The sequence below is a fragment of the Solanum dulcamara genome, chromosome 7 (assembly GCF_947179165.1).
Source record: "Solanum dulcamara chromosome 7, daSolDulc1.2, whole genome shotgun sequence".
Taxonomy (NCBI): Eukaryota; Viridiplantae; Streptophyta; class Magnoliopsida; order Solanales; family Solanaceae; genus Solanum; species Solanum dulcamara.
Genome location: NC_077243.1, coordinates 29,996,199 through 30,011,849, shown reverse-complemented (window position 1 = coordinate 30,011,849; position 15,651 = coordinate 29,996,199). Strand labels below are relative to the sequence as shown.

Below are 15,651 nucleotides of genomic sequence, written 5' to 3'. Positions count from 1 at the left end.
GATATTTTTGTAAACAAACAACTTGTTCTTAAAATTTATGCAACAAAACAAACAATCAATAAGAAATAATCTCAGTATAACTTATCCCATTATAACTAATTTCAGTATAACTTATCTCATCCTAACTTATATTATACATATAAAGTCAATTCATTATTCATTAATCGATCCAAATTAAGATAAGAAATGGTCAATTACGTATTCTCTTGCAAAGCTTGCCATCTGCCAAAACTACTACCATAGACTAATCTCCCTTCTGAATTTTCAAAATCGTAAGCAATTGTTCGATATCTATGTCTACCATCCACTTCTTATTTTGGGCCACGATGCTAACATGTTACATCACAAAATGTCACATGTTAATAAAGACAAAACCATATACATCACTTGTTTTATATAGAAGCTTAGTCATGACTCAACTGATTTTACTATTAGTTGCGGAGCTAGTAAGGGTTCAGGAGTTCATCCGAATCTTCTTTAATAAAAAAATATATTATTTTATGATTAAAATTATATTTTACGTATATATAGTAAATGTTAAACCTCCTTTAACTTCTTCGTGTATTTATTGCTTCATATTATGAATCTGCTTAAAAAACCCTCATAATTGCCCCGTGCTCGACTTATATATATTTGAAGCTAAGTTACGTAGTACCTTTAAGATTTTGAGAATTTACTTCCATCCATTTTTTGTTTTAATCAGTTAAAGCGTATGAATATGTTTTTTGATGATTCATAATCTATACGACATATTACCTTAATGCAAGGTTGTTACTTGGGGAATGTATGAGTAACTTCTTTGACTCCGTAATTGAATCAAAGTTTTGAAAAGTCATCAACATATTCTCTATAAATACAAATATATCACAGAGCTTATATATACATACAAATATAAAGCTCTGTTTTCTTTTTCGAAAGAAGCATCTCATAAATTTTCCTTTTGTCTTTCAAAAATAAGTAAGTTATAATCCAATCTGAAAGAATAAGCAATTGATATTGAAGCTTAATGGCTAGCACGAGGTGTACAATTACAACGTGTGATGAACGTCCACTGGACAATACACCAACATGGGCTATTGCCGTGGTTTGCTTTGTATTAGTTGTCGTCTCCCTTTTCATTGAACAATTTATTCATCGTCTTGGAGAGGTAAACATTCATTTTTCTTTTTTCCTTTAACATTTGTATATATGGTTCAATCACAGAATATGTTGGCTTTTCATGATGTTTATACAAGTCCATGCTATCAGTGAGAAACAAGTCAATTTTTTAGGAGGGAAGAGACCAAAATGTTTAAGAGGAAAAGTAGGAGGGGGGGGGGGGGGGGGGGGGGGCTTAAAAACGTATAAATGTAAATGAACTTTAGGTAAACAGTAGAAATAATGCATAAGTATTTTCAACTATGACCGAAATTTTAATGACGCATTTTAACTTAACTAGGATCTTATTACTCCAAACTCATTTGTTTCGCATTTTCGTGCATCTTTTGTGCTGATGTGGCACCTTCAATCAAGTAAGTTGAATGTGTTTGTGCACATGTCACATCAGCAAATATATATTTTTTATTTTATTTATTTTGTATTTAAATTAAATTAATACACATAATTTTATTTTTAAAAAAATCCTTGTATTTAAATTTTTAAATTTTTTTTAACCTTCATTTATTGTCTTTTCTCTTTTATTTTTCTATTGATTTTGTTTTCTTTGTCTTTCCTTTTGATTTGATTTCAAAATTAATTTCAAATAACTTGTATTTAAAATAATTTAATTTCGAATGAATATTAAAACAAGTGAAAAAAAATTAAATAAGCAAAAAAAGATTAAAACGTTAAAACTAAAGAAAACTTTTTAATTATTTTCTGAAAAATCTGCATAAATTTTTTAAAATAGTTAAAATTGAAAAGATAAGAAATTAATGAAAGAAAAAAAATAAAAAGTTTAAAATGAGGAAGAAACTAAAAGAAATATTTTATATAGAAAGAAATGAAAATAGTTAAATATATATAAATTTTAATATCAATAACTATGTGTATCAACTAATTATAAAGTTACCAATTAAAAAAAATATGTGTCTAATTTTTTCATTTATTACTTACCTTCAAAAAAATGTGCACACTTTCTGTGACACGTCAGCTTTTAAAGTGTATTTATTCTATTTTTGATCATAGTTCAAAAGATACTTATATATTATTTCTAAATAATATAATACTTACAATTATAAAGTTGACAATATGGCTTGGCACTTGGCTCTACCCAGCCCGTGCCTCGACTTTGGAATTTGATGGCCTGGTTGGTATAGAAGTAAACTATTTACGGTTAAATGTCTCTTACAAAATATGTCTCATATTCTTGTAGTTTTAGTTATTTAATTTAATTTTTTTATTATTTCTTTTACTTTTTATAACTCTACTTTTTTTTATTAATTTTATATTTTTTCAAATTATTTTATTCTTTATTTTCTTTTTACATCATAATCTAATTTATATTCAATATTTATTTTATATACTTCATTTCTTCTTCTTTTTCTCATTTATTTCATTATTTGTTTATTTTTTCTTTACTCTTTTTTCTCATTTTTCTAATTTTTATGTATTTTTGTTCATTTAAATTACATCATAATCTAATTCATACTCAATTTTATTTTATATACTCTTTTTTTATTTTTATTTTTTTCCCTGCTTTTATTTTATACCTCTCATGTTTGATACTACTTTTGTTGAATAACATCTGACCTGTTATATTTATCGCGTATCCTTGTAGCTGAATTGTCCACCTGTTGAGTTTGGATTTTTCCTCACACAACTTTCAAGATTAAAATAATTCTTAACTAGTTTTTCTTTTCCAAAAGTTAGCTAAATCATCAATTGACGAGCCAATATTAACCAAAAAATCTAAGATGGATAGAATAGTAATTGCCAATTACATACTTACAGTAGGTTACCTTTTTTTTAATTAAAAAATTCTCTCTCTCTACAACATATCATTTGGTTGCCCTTTTTATATTCTTAATATTTTTACAGTGGTTATGGAAGAAACAAAAGAGACCACTATATGAAGCACTTGAGAAGATCAAGTCAGGTAAAAGAAAATTTGTTTTTTCAATAGAATGAAACTCATTTGATTTTTCGACTAACAATTTTTATTTTGCATTTGTGGTGGATGTAGAACTTATGTTATTGGGGTTCATATCATTATTCTTAACGATCGTACAGGATTCTGTGTCTAAGATATGTATTTCTAAGAGTGTTGGACGCTCTTGGCATCCATGTAACATAGACAAACATATTGATGACCAATATTATGACCCATGTAGAATTAAGGTATTCTTTGAATTTCTTTTTGGGAACTTAGTTTTTTACTCCTTCCTAGGAGCTCACACCGTTTATGCACTTTTGGTGACTCAAACTTACGACATCAAGTTGGAGATAGAGGATGCTTACCATCTGAGCAACCTGCTTGACAGTTAAATTTGGTTAATTCATTTATATACGGTAAATTTTATTATTTATAACAATAAGTAAACTTTACCCATTGTGATAATAAAGCCTCTAAATTTTAATTACTATAAAAGTAACGTCTCAAACTATTTTTTTTATCATATTTAGTTGAACTTTACCCACTATAATAGTAAAATCACTAAACTTTACCCTACTATAATTTCAAAACTTATCATTAAGATGACTTTATTATTATAATCGGTAAAGTTTTATAATTTCACTTTGAATAAAGTTCATTTACTTTACTATAACAAAAATTAATTTTTTTACTTACTATTGTAATGGACAAAGTAGAGTTATTTTAACAAGCAAAATAATTTTATTCTTTTACTTTTTATAATGGGTAAAGATCAAATATTTATGAGTAAAATTAACCAAGAGAAATGTCTTAAGTACATGATTAAGACTTTAATTTTTTTCAACTCTGAACATCAATATAGAGTGTACTTTTTCCTTTCAATACAATAATAATGACTCGAGTTCAAAGAAAGAAATCGCCTTTGTAGAAAGTACCTTACTTTTCAAAATGATAATTATTAATGTAAACTCAAATTAATCGGATCCCAAATTAATGAATGTAGAAAAAAAAGGATAATGATTCCTTCTATTATTAAAATAAAAAAGCCAAATAATTATATTTGTGATTGATCTGATATGATCATAGAATAAATATGTTGCTAACTTGTCTTTTTATCCTGATTCAAATACAGGGGAAAATCCAATTTGCTTCAAAATATGCAATGCACCAGCTCCACATTTTTATCTTTGTGTTAGCCGTTGCACATGTGCTATATTGTATTACAACTTGGGGATTTGGCAAACTAAGGGTAACTTCTTTTATATGTTTGTTAGTCGTTGATTTAATCAATATATTAAAGTTTTCATTAAAGAAATGTTTAAGACTAAGGAGGCACTAATTCATGATTTGCGTACATTAAAATGCAGATGAGGACATGGAGAGCTTGGGAGGATGAATCTAAGACAATTGAGTACCAATTCTATAACGGTTAGTTTAATTTCTGGACCACACCATATATAATAGCTTTTAACTAGATCATATAAAATTCATATAAAGTCTTAACAAACTCTTAGAAATTTATTATTAAATATACCTCTATTTTTAATAATTATTTTTTTATTTCATGCATTAAATATATGTTGTTTTTTTATTCTGTTTTACTCTCAATTGTGTTATATAACTTTTTTAGTTTTACTTGTTAATATTTAACTAAAATTATACTTATACAAATAAATTATTCTAATTAACTTTTTTGTGCTCAATTATTTTATGATTCCAGCATTATATATGCTTGAAAACTATTTTCACTTTTTATTTCATTGTATTATAAATAAGTTAATAATTATACAAAGTAAAAGAGGAAAAAAATATCATAATATCATTATTTTTTTGTTGTTGCAGATCCTGAGAGATTTAGATTTGCAAGAGACACATCATTTGGACGTAGACATTTGCATTTCTGGAGCAACTACCCAATTCTTCTTTGGATAGTATGATCTTTTTTATTTCCTTCAAAATTTAAAAGCTATAGCATTTAATTATTTTATTAAAGAAAAATATTTATTTTTTGTTCCACCAGGTTTGTTTCTTCAGACAGTTCTATGCATCGGTTGAAAAAGTAGACTATCTTACCCTCAGACATGGCTTTGCAATGGTAATTTAATTTGGTGTAACTTAAAATTTTATGTTTTCTTAATTAAAATAGAAAAAAAATTAGCTAGTGGGAAATGATAATTAATGTTATATTGATGATGACTTGTAATATTATTTTGCATGTCAGGCACATTTAGCACCTCAACAAGAAAAGAATTTCGATTTTCAGTTGTATATCAATAGAGCACTTGAAGAAGATTTCACAGACGTCGTGGGAATAAGGTTAGTTCTTATTAATTATCCCTTTATCTCTTCAAATAGTTTTAAAAAAATGTATATTTTATTCACAAGAATTTCACCCTCTTGTATGTGGCAGTCCAGTGTTATGGATGTTTGCAGTGCTCTACTTTCTCACAACGACCAATGGTAAGCTAGCTTAACATATTTTTTTGGAAGGATTTAATTATAGCTGATTAGAGTTATGCAGATATTGGTTATAAGGAAATTTATGTATTATTTTATGTCGATATTAGTTATTTATGTATTCGTTATTCCACCTTCTATATATCATATATAAAATAATGCATATATTTCCTCATAAATTATACATGTATTAATTATACAAATATTTTAATTCAAACCAAACACCTTATTAATTTTATATATGAATAACTTTTGTTTCAGGTTTGTATTCATACTATTGGCTACCATTCATTCCTTTAATTGTAAGTCAACCCACATGACAACATTATTCATATAATTATTTTCTCTTCTTATATATTTTTCAGTTTCCTAATTCTAGAAATTGATTATTAAGGCTTCATCATTATCTAATTAAAGTAAAAATGGGAATTAAATTTTGCAGATAATACAACTGATGGGCACAAAATTACAAGTTATTATAACAAAAATGGGACTTATAGAGATTGAAGAAAAAGGAGAGGTTGTTAAGGGGACACCATTAGTTGAACCAGGGGATGACCTTTTCTGGTTTAATCGTCCTGCTCTATTGCACTTCTTCATTCACTTTAGTCTCTTCCAGGTAATAATTAAACTTATAGTTCCACATTAATTTAAAGTTTTGATTTGAAATCAACGTATATTTATGAAATCTACACAAAATTCCTACTTCTTCGTTCAGTAATATGATGTATTGAGCATTTAATTTTTGATGAAACTATATTTGTCTAATTACTTGTTTGGTTTTCCAGAATGCATATCAACTTGCTTTCTTTGCTTGGAGCTGGGTAAGTACTTTGATTATTGCGTGTACATATATATGTTTCAATTGGTTTCTCTTTTGTTCCTCTAAAATTAAAACGTAGGATGGTGCGTGGCCGAAGATAGAACAGTAGAACCTATTACTTCCTTGTTCTTTTTTAATTGTCATGTTGCGAAAGTCAATTTGATTAACTTTCAAAATTAAATTAGATTACATTAATTCGATATTTTAAAAATAAAATTTAGATATTGAAAAACTATATGAAAAGTACTATAAATTGTAATTTTTTCCATATCAATATAATAAAAAAATATATCTTAGAATGTTAATCAAAATTTATATTATTTGATTCTTAAAGAGGAAATTATGATAATTTTGACTTTAACTTGTTTTAACAGAGTCAAAAACATTAAATAGGAACCTTTAATTATTTATTTTTTGTTGATTTTCTATTCACTGAAAAGATAAACTGATTCAGTCTAGACAAATTTAATACATTGACTCACGCTTGCATGTAGTTCCACATGACTAATTAATTAAATCTTTTTTTTTGCAGTGGAAATTTAGTTTACCAAATTGCTTTCACAAGAATGCAACAGACATAGCCATAACACTTTCCATGGGGTGAGCTCTTTTACTATTAACTACTAGTACGTAATAGTATTTCACTTTCCAAATGATGTGTAGGGAATAAATTCATTACCTCCTCTATATAATTACATTTACCTAATTAAAACCCTCTTTGTCCTATATATATTCACTCTATTTTTGTGGCTATTATATTAAAGAGCGTGAATTTTGATCTTGTTAATAGGGCTCTTATTCAAGTTCTTTGTAGTTACGTGACACTCCCATTATATGCCTTGGTTACTCAGGTATTTTCCGGAATCAACAACATCAATGTCTATTTGAACATTGATGCGGATTTAAGTTATACATATCGACAATAGTGTAACAATATTTAATTTGTTGTAAAATTTTCCAGATGGGATCAACGATGAAACCAGTTATCTTTGATGACAACGTGGCATCTGCGATACGGACATGGCATCAGACAGCAAAGCAGCGGGTGAAAAACGGGCGTCCATCGGAAAATGTGAGTCCACTGAGAAGCAGGGCAGCCTCACCATTGCGTGGAGGTTCCTCCCCAGTTCACCAAAAATATGGGCAATACCTTCCATCACCTTCCCGTAGGAGGAATGGGGGTAATCCAGAATCGAGTTCCAGGCAAAGCTTTGATGATGGAAATCATGAACAATCTGAAATTGAGATTACCTTGAATGATTTCTCACTTGAAAACAAAATTAATTGAACTTGTTACGTACCTTCTTATAATATGTACTTTAAAAGAGGTGTTTAATACCGTCTATATAGACATATATAGTTTAGTGATGACATGATCAATCTTGCTAGTTTAGTTTCTGTACGTGTATACCATAGAGTAATTGAAATATTTATTTCTGTATATTGTAAGTGGGAACTGAGCTATGAAGCACAAAGTATATATATTGTTAGAACATTTATTGACTTGCAACTATATTGTATTGAGAATAATTGTATGTTGGTTGCTATCCCTAAAAAGTTTGACAAAAACTAAAAGTGATCTGCTAAGATGACAAGAATTCAGGTACGCTTTCGCAATGTACGTAGTTTTACATTCTTGATGATTTGACATGATAAATCTTGGGAAACAATGATGGGTAAAATTTGGTCTTAACAATTGGTATTAGGAGCCAATACCCTGTTAAATTATCGAAATATTTGTTTGAAGTATTATTCATATTGAAAAGGAAAAGTTAAGCTGTTGCATTGTGGCAAAATGTTTCGGTTTGTATGCCTTAAGATTTCTGTTTTGGTATTATACATAATTAAAAGCACTTATTTGTTGATGTCTCTGCCGGAAAAAGAATCTGGAAATTTGAATTTTCTTTAAAGGCATCACCTGATTTGCAAAACAAATATCCGTTTAATTCCTTTTGGGTTAATATTTAATTACCAAAAAGAGAGAGAGAAAGAAGGAATTGGTGCTCTTGGTAGGCGGCTTCTGCCCAAACGATAAAATCCAACGTTTGTTATTGATCTCTAGAAAAAATAATTATGCTTAATTGATAAAAGGTAATTTTGAAATTCATTCAGTTCTACTCAAAGGTCTAACTAAGGTATATATTTTGCATAATTTAGACTTATTCTAAATTTGATATTCTGATTGTTGATCAGGTTTGAATGGAACCTTGTAATTACTCTCTGTCAATACATTAAAGTGTTAATTGATGAAAAGAATAATTTTAAGAGATTATCGTTTCGATATCTTTGTTAATTAACTATTGATTAAAATTCAAGTTGATAGATATAATCAATGAACTAAGTTCTCATGGAGCCACTATTCCTCATGCTATAAGAATTGAGAAACTGCTTGATACATTACCCAACTACTGAGCGAGCAAACTTGATGTCATTATGGAAGCAAAAAGTCTGAAGACAATGACAATTGAAGAACTCATGAGAAATATGGAAACCTATGAAAATAGGAAGCTCCAGATTTACAAAAATAGTAGAGATGTGAATCTTATCCTTACCCAAAATTAAAATCATGATAGAGAAGACATGACATTACTCACAAGAGAATTTCAAAGAATAATCAGGAGAGGTGGATTACTAAATAAAGGAGGCTCTTCAAGGCCCAAACCTAATAGAAGCAATACAAAAGGTTGCTGCAAATTTCATAGCTAAGACCATTTAATTTGAGATTGTCCACAAAAAAAAAAAAAGAGAAGATAACCAGAGAAATAGGGATCCCAACAAAAGAAAAAAGGAACAAATTCCTAAAAATAGGATAACAACCACGAAAGTGGATCAAATTGTGAAAAAAACATTAGCTATCATGGAAAATTTCTCCACTAATGATGAAGAAAATGAAACATAGGAATAAACAAATTCATGTTAGTTGACGAAGACTAAAATATTTTGGCATTAGTGGCTAATACAGACCAAGATTTTAAAGATGAGAATAATGAAACACATGTCTCTGTGATCAGAAATGACTAAGAAAATCTCCAAAATGCACAGGAAAAAGAAGTGGATTCATATACTTCCTTTGAGACAGAGAATAGAAAGATAGCCTAAAAATTGACGATCTAAAGAAATAACTTATCTCAATGAACAATAAAAATTACACATTAGGGACGGAGAAAGGATAACTTACATCTGCTCTCTTAGATTTCAAAGATTGGGCAAAAAAAAATTGAAAGGAACAAAGGAGCATGCTTAAAATTATCAATAAAGAAAGCTGTGTGATAAGATTAAAAAAAAAATGGTGCACAAGAAGATTTGAGCAGAGAAAATCGAAGTATGAAGAAGAGAAAACACTTAAAAAGAGTGTTGGAAAAACGCGGATTAATAAAAAATATATATAGTTAAAATAGTGAAATAAAATGGAAAAAATAATAATACCAAGAATTTTACGTGAAAAACTTTTTAAATAAGGGAAAAATCACGGGCCAAGAAGAGCAACTGATATTACTATGGTAAGAAATTTTATATCGTGTAGTCACAAGTACAATACTTAAAATGACTACTACACACTCAAAAGGAAATAACACTCTTTTAATTTAATACTTTACTAAAATATCTCTCACACTCTATTTTTCTTCACAGACTATTTTCTTATATATAATCTGTGAAAACCTCACACCTCTCTAAATATTTTTCTCTCTGTGAATTGGTGTGTCTTAAATGAGGAGCTGAAGAGCTCCCTTTATAGGTGAAATTTGCATTTCACCATTCACAGTTTGTCGAAGAAATTATGTCACTTTCCATTGAAATTTTGCATTGCTGCACTTTGTTGACAAAAGAAGAGTGAGCTGCAGCTGCACTTTGTTGACAAGAGGAAAAAAATAGGGCTGAACCCCATAAAGAGTAGGGTGTTCATATCTATTCAATGCAATCATTCTGCCATTAGACACCATAAATACATATTAACGATTAAGTTCAAAATATGACACAGAGGAAAAAAACTTGATCCTTTTTCAATGAAAATATAGTCATCTGGAATACACACTCCCTATAGGAGAAAGCTATCAAACAATGATTGGATTCCTAATTTTGAATCACTAATCATATTGAAAGTTCCAAGGTAGGAGAAAGTAAGAAAATATGTAAAAGTTTTTATACACGAGTGGTACGCTTAAAATTACATCTTAAGATGATGTAACACAATTGTAAGCAAATATAGTAACTCAAACAGGGTTAGGATTGAATCTTACAGAGAATAGGGAGAAATACTACTGATTGAATAAATACTAAATTGACAATTGATTTCTATTACGTAGGGGTTGAAAAGAGTTTGGAGTAACTAAAAACTAAAGAATATAGTAATAACTTTGAGTTGTAAAATATATATTAAAGAACTAAGGTTGTATTCTCACAATGGGATGCTGCGATCTTCGATTTTTATGCAATTAGAGATAATCAAATTTTTAAGTATGCACTCCGTATCTAAATCATCACTCAATATTTTTTAAGAGTTGAACGATTTATCTTTGCATGATGGTCCCACAACTATAAGAGTTATTTAAATAAGAATGATCAATTATGTCATATAAATTCAACTTATTCCTCAGCGAATTTATTAAACAAGGATTAGCGTCTTGCGTTCATGAAAATTTCTTCTCCCAAACCTTAATCCACTTTTTCAAGCTAAACTATGATATTATGGCGCAAGTTAATGTTGCAACTGTCAACCAATCAATAAGAAAAAGAAGAAGGTTGATATTTTAATTCTAAAAAATTATGCAAAACACAAAAACCTATGAATTTCAAGCCCTCATTGGGTTCACAACCTTAGTAAAAGATTTAGCTACTCATGATTGAAGACAAATAACAAGAATAACAATTGAATGAATTCATACAACTTACTATGAATATAAATAATAAAAGAAATAATGATTATTTTTCGTTCTTCACAGAAAACTTAAAATTAAAGAGAAAGACGATGAACTAAACTCCAAAACTAAAAACTCTGAATTATGCAATTCTAATTAGTCTTGTAACTCTTTAAAAGAATAATCTTATAAATACTATTGATAATGGTCCAGAAATTTAAAATTCTAACAACTTTAAATTGTTTGCCGACATGATCCGCGCGATCCAATCCACTGTGAAGGTTCAGAAATCCTAAAAGGCAATAGATGGCGAGCTTAAAAGCAATTCACGATCGTACCTTGCTCCAAGTTTTGTGGATTGCCTTTAATCTTGCCATATATTGTCTTTTAGGATTTTTGAATCTTCCCTCGTGAATTGAAGTTTAAATCCAACATCCAAAACTTCCATATTTTCTCTATGTTCATATACTTTTTGATTTCACTATATTTAATATATTCTATCCGTGTTTGATTAATAAGTGTAACTTCATCGAAAACGTTAAGTGTAACTTCGCCAAATATGTAAATCCTCATATATAGTATTGTGTCTACATTCCTTATATGTAATGTTATTGTGTATATTATCCCTTTTGATTTGTGTTAAATGAGTATATTTAAGGTGAGTGTGGTGTCATATCATATGTGTGTGTGTAAGAATTCTTTTTGTGTGAGTGTACTGTGTCAAACAATGAAATACAAATTATAAAAAATTGCAGAATTTTGTAAAAGAACTTCGATTTTCTACATTAGTGAAAAATGCTAGCATTCTTATGAGAAATGAACTTTCGATACATATCATTATACCAATGATTATACTTATACCTCTATATCAACAATTAACAATGATACATTCATTGAAATAAAATTTAAAACAAAATAATATGTCACGTGAAATTGTATGTGTTGATACAATTAGTTGAGTAAAACTTAGGAGTGTAACACCCCAAAGTATCCTAGCTCAGACCCCTTAGAGAAAAGCCAGAGGAAACTGAGCAAAATTCTTTGAAATTATGATCCACGACCAAGCATCTACAGACCGTAGATAGAGCTAGGGGTCATAGGTGAGATTCGTGGATCACTCCAGACTTAGAGAAATTTAAGCTTCCTTCAACTTTATACGAGTGGCTTTTATGTCCTATAGGAGTTCCTACGGGTGATGCTGGTAGAAGTGGTTCAGAGATTCAAAACTTAGGCATGCAGGATGATCAGGGTTTATGACCCGTAGCAAGGTCTACAACCCTTAGAAGGGACCATAGACACTAAACCTCAGAGACCCAAAACTCTTCCATGAGTAGCTTTGTACAACCCGTAGAAGGATCCACGACCCATAGGAGGGACCCATGGACCCAACCCCTACTTATTCCAGTAGATCTAGTAACTGGACCTAGTTTCTACGAGAGAGCTCCTATGGCTCGTAGAAATTTTTATGGTCCGTAGGAGGGTACCCGTAGATGGCCCTAACAGTTTTAATGAAGGGTAATTCCATCTTTTTCACCCTTTTTCAGTAAAATCCTGACGTTTTAGGACTATTTTAAGTCTCTTAACAACATCCTACGATCCTTTTTCTCTCATAATCACTTCAAAGACTTAGAGCAAGGATTGAAGAGGAGATAAAACTAGGATTCAAGCGTATCCGTTGAATTCTTCGAGTTTTGCAAAGAACATCGTTCTTTCAAGTATGTAAGGATAATCATAGCATTCGTCTGAGTTAGTTATCGTGCCCTACATCTCAATTCCATCATTAAAGAGTTCAAGTTTGAGTTTTAGCTCTATTGTGTTGAGTTTTGAGTGAGTTATAAATTTCTTTTGTTGTGTTCTTTGTATATTATTGATGATTGTGAACACTCTAATGATTCAAATTATTGAAGTTGCTATTCATACTTCTTCCACATGAATCCAATTGAGTTACTATTATGCATTGTTTTAGAATAAGGAGAGAGTATTTCATGCTTCGACTAAAAGAAGTATTTTAGGGAACATGAGTGTCCCAAGTGCATCACATTACTTTATTAGTTTATCAGAAGGGGTGTTGGACAAGAGTTAAAAATATTGTGCACTAATTCTATATTTCAATTTTCATCCATTTCCTTATGATTAAGGTCCTGAGAAAGATTTGTTTTGTGTATTCTCTCCATGTAACTTTTTTAGTTTGAATGTTTATAATTTTATTATTATCACATGTTTGTATATTTGCTTAGATGCAATTTAGTTATGATAACTTTGTCAGAAATATACTAATTACTAACCAAATCTCAAACAACATTATTGATACTTTAAAATCAGAATAGAGAAGAAATTCGAAAATATTTATTTGAGATAAAGATGTATTACAACAACTTAATGAAGAAAATAAAAAAAAATGATATATGATTAATTAAAACACCCCACTAATTAAGAATATGAAAATTTGCTTTACCCCTTTGATGACTGATCAACTATTTCAAAGTTACTTATCAACGGTCGAAAGTTGAGATAAGAGGATGATTGTTCAATGTTGGAAAAGGAATTTGATTTTCAAATCAAAGTTGAGAGGAGTAAAATGATTTTAACCCATAAGAAAAACAATTATTTCATTAAATTTGATTATCTCATTTACCTATTTTCTTGGCTAAACCCATCGGTGGCCTCCTAAAGTTGGCACCAACTTTCAATTAGACATCTCAAATAAGCTTTGTTCATTTTAAACACCTTATGTCAGGGTTCACTGTGTCATTTTAATACTTTTTGGAAAAGTTTTTTAAAGTTTCATGCGTGGTTACAATCACTTCCAACATGGATTAAATGACCAATTGAGTTTTGCCAACTCATTACTAATTTCCACATCATTACACACATACAAAAAAATTAAAAAAGAAAATAATGGCCAAAACATATGACAAAGTATCCGATAAATCAATGACACATGGAGTTTTTTGTTCAAATAATTAAAAAGAGGTTTTGACCAATTTTTTTTGAAAAGCTCTATTTTTCAGCTCCCCTATTCCCATTACAGTCACTCTCTGAGCTTTAACTCCATTAATGAAATTTGAATTTTCGAGTCAAGATTGTTCTTCAATCGTTTCTTTAGTTGTAGTAATCAAATTGAAAGAAAATGGGTCATTTCATTGTTAATTTTACATATAAAGAAAATCAAAATTCTTAAAAGAGAAAAATCAATATTTGAGATTGGATGGTTTAAAGGAGAAAAACCAAAAAATTTATGTCTGTGATTTTTGTGGCATGAAGTGTGTTCTTGATGAACTTTTTCTTCTTTAAGAATTATTTCTTCCATTGATACGATTATGCACTCCATGTAATGAACTCAAAATGTATTTATTTTTAATTTCTTGTACATATATTTTCAGACAAAGTTTTATTCACTTTTTGGGTTAAAAGTGACATGAAAAAAAATTAAATATTTTTTTCTCAAAGAGATGGAAAGAGCTTCAGAGTGCCATTGAAGTAATTTAAGTTTGAAAAAATGGTGGAAGGTAATAGTTGAATAAAGGGGGAAGAAGAAGAGAAAAATAAAATAAAACATTGATTAAATAAGCCTTCACGTGCTGATTTCGAGTGTACTACGCTCACCATGCCATATCACCGAAAAGTATTAAAATGACGCAGCAGACCCTAATATGAGATGTTTAAAATGAACAAAGCCTAATTGAGGTGTCTAAGTGAAATTTGATGCCAACTTTAGGGGGTCACCGATGGGTTCAACCTATTTTCTTTATCAAGTATATGCATTTGTAATTCAGAATTGTAGAATAAAACTACGAGCATTTTATGATAATAAATAATTAAACAATTGAACATAATATGTGCCCACATGAAATGGTACAATATTTATTAGGGGTGTTAATGGAACGGTTCGGATGGATATTTTATAAAATTTATATCATACCATTTATTCGGTTATTTTACTTTTTATAATCAAAATTAGACCTTTCAAAACCATCTCATTATCTTGGTTTCTCTTTGATATTGGTACGGTTCGCTTAATTTTCGGCATAAAAAATATGAAAGTTAGAACACGCTACTATGTATACTTGGGATGACTTTAACAAAAAATCTCTAGACATTTTTATTGTTTTAAATGTGATGAATCAAGAAAATAAAAATAGTGTCACAACTCGAGTTTATTCCCCAGTAGGTACTCGAAATCACAAGCGGTCCCAAGCTAACCCTTGACATAACATATTAAATCATATCATATGAAACTAATGCAGAGTCAGAAACATATGCTTAATAATTCTTAATAAGAAATCATTAAATCCAATCATTAAATCCATGATGACTGAACAACTAATGTCTGAAATAAGTCTCTAACATTTAGATTGAAGGAAATAAGTTTATCCGGACATGACCTCCACTTACCTCCAACCAAATAAACAAATAAATTACTAAAATCTGACTAACAACTA

The 15,651-nt window shown here is 29.3% G+C and overlaps 1 protein-coding gene across 1 annotated transcript; it reads left to right on the top strand.

Moving 5' to 3' along the window:
• The first annotated feature begins 869 nt into the window (after positions 1–869).
• Positions 870–7,863, top strand: LOC129896806 (MLO-like protein 6). The gene is made up of 15 exons (XM_055972780.1): positions 870–1,147; positions 3,019–3,076; positions 3,164–3,318; positions 4,206–4,322; positions 4,441–4,501; positions 4,916–5,004; positions 5,094–5,168; positions 5,295–5,389; positions 5,484–5,533; positions 5,792–5,832; positions 5,973–6,149; positions 6,319–6,354; positions 6,886–6,953; positions 7,144–7,204; positions 7,315–7,863. The coding sequence occupies exons 1-15, from the start codon at positions 1,007–1,009 to the stop codon at positions 7,639–7,641; spliced, it is 1,551 nt and encodes a 516-aa protein (XP_055828755.1). The 5' UTR covers positions 870–1,006; the 3' UTR covers positions 7,642–7,863.
• The last annotated feature ends 7,788 nt before the right edge of the window (positions 7,864–15,651 follow it).

Bases quoted from the DNA above. Each gene is read 5' to 3' on its own strand.
- LOC129896806 (XM_055972780.1), top strand. From the start codon at position 1,007: ATGGCTAGCACGAGGTGTACAATTACAACGTGTGATGAACGTCCACTG. The intron at 5,390-5,483 runs GTTAGTTCTTAT...TGTATGTGGCAG, and splicing joins ACAGACGTCGTGGGAATAAG to TCCAGTGTTATGGATGTTTG. The intron at 6,355-6,885 runs GTAAGTACTTTG...TTTTTTTTGCAG, and splicing joins CTTTCTTTGCTTGGAGCTGG to TGGAAATTTAGTTTACCAAA.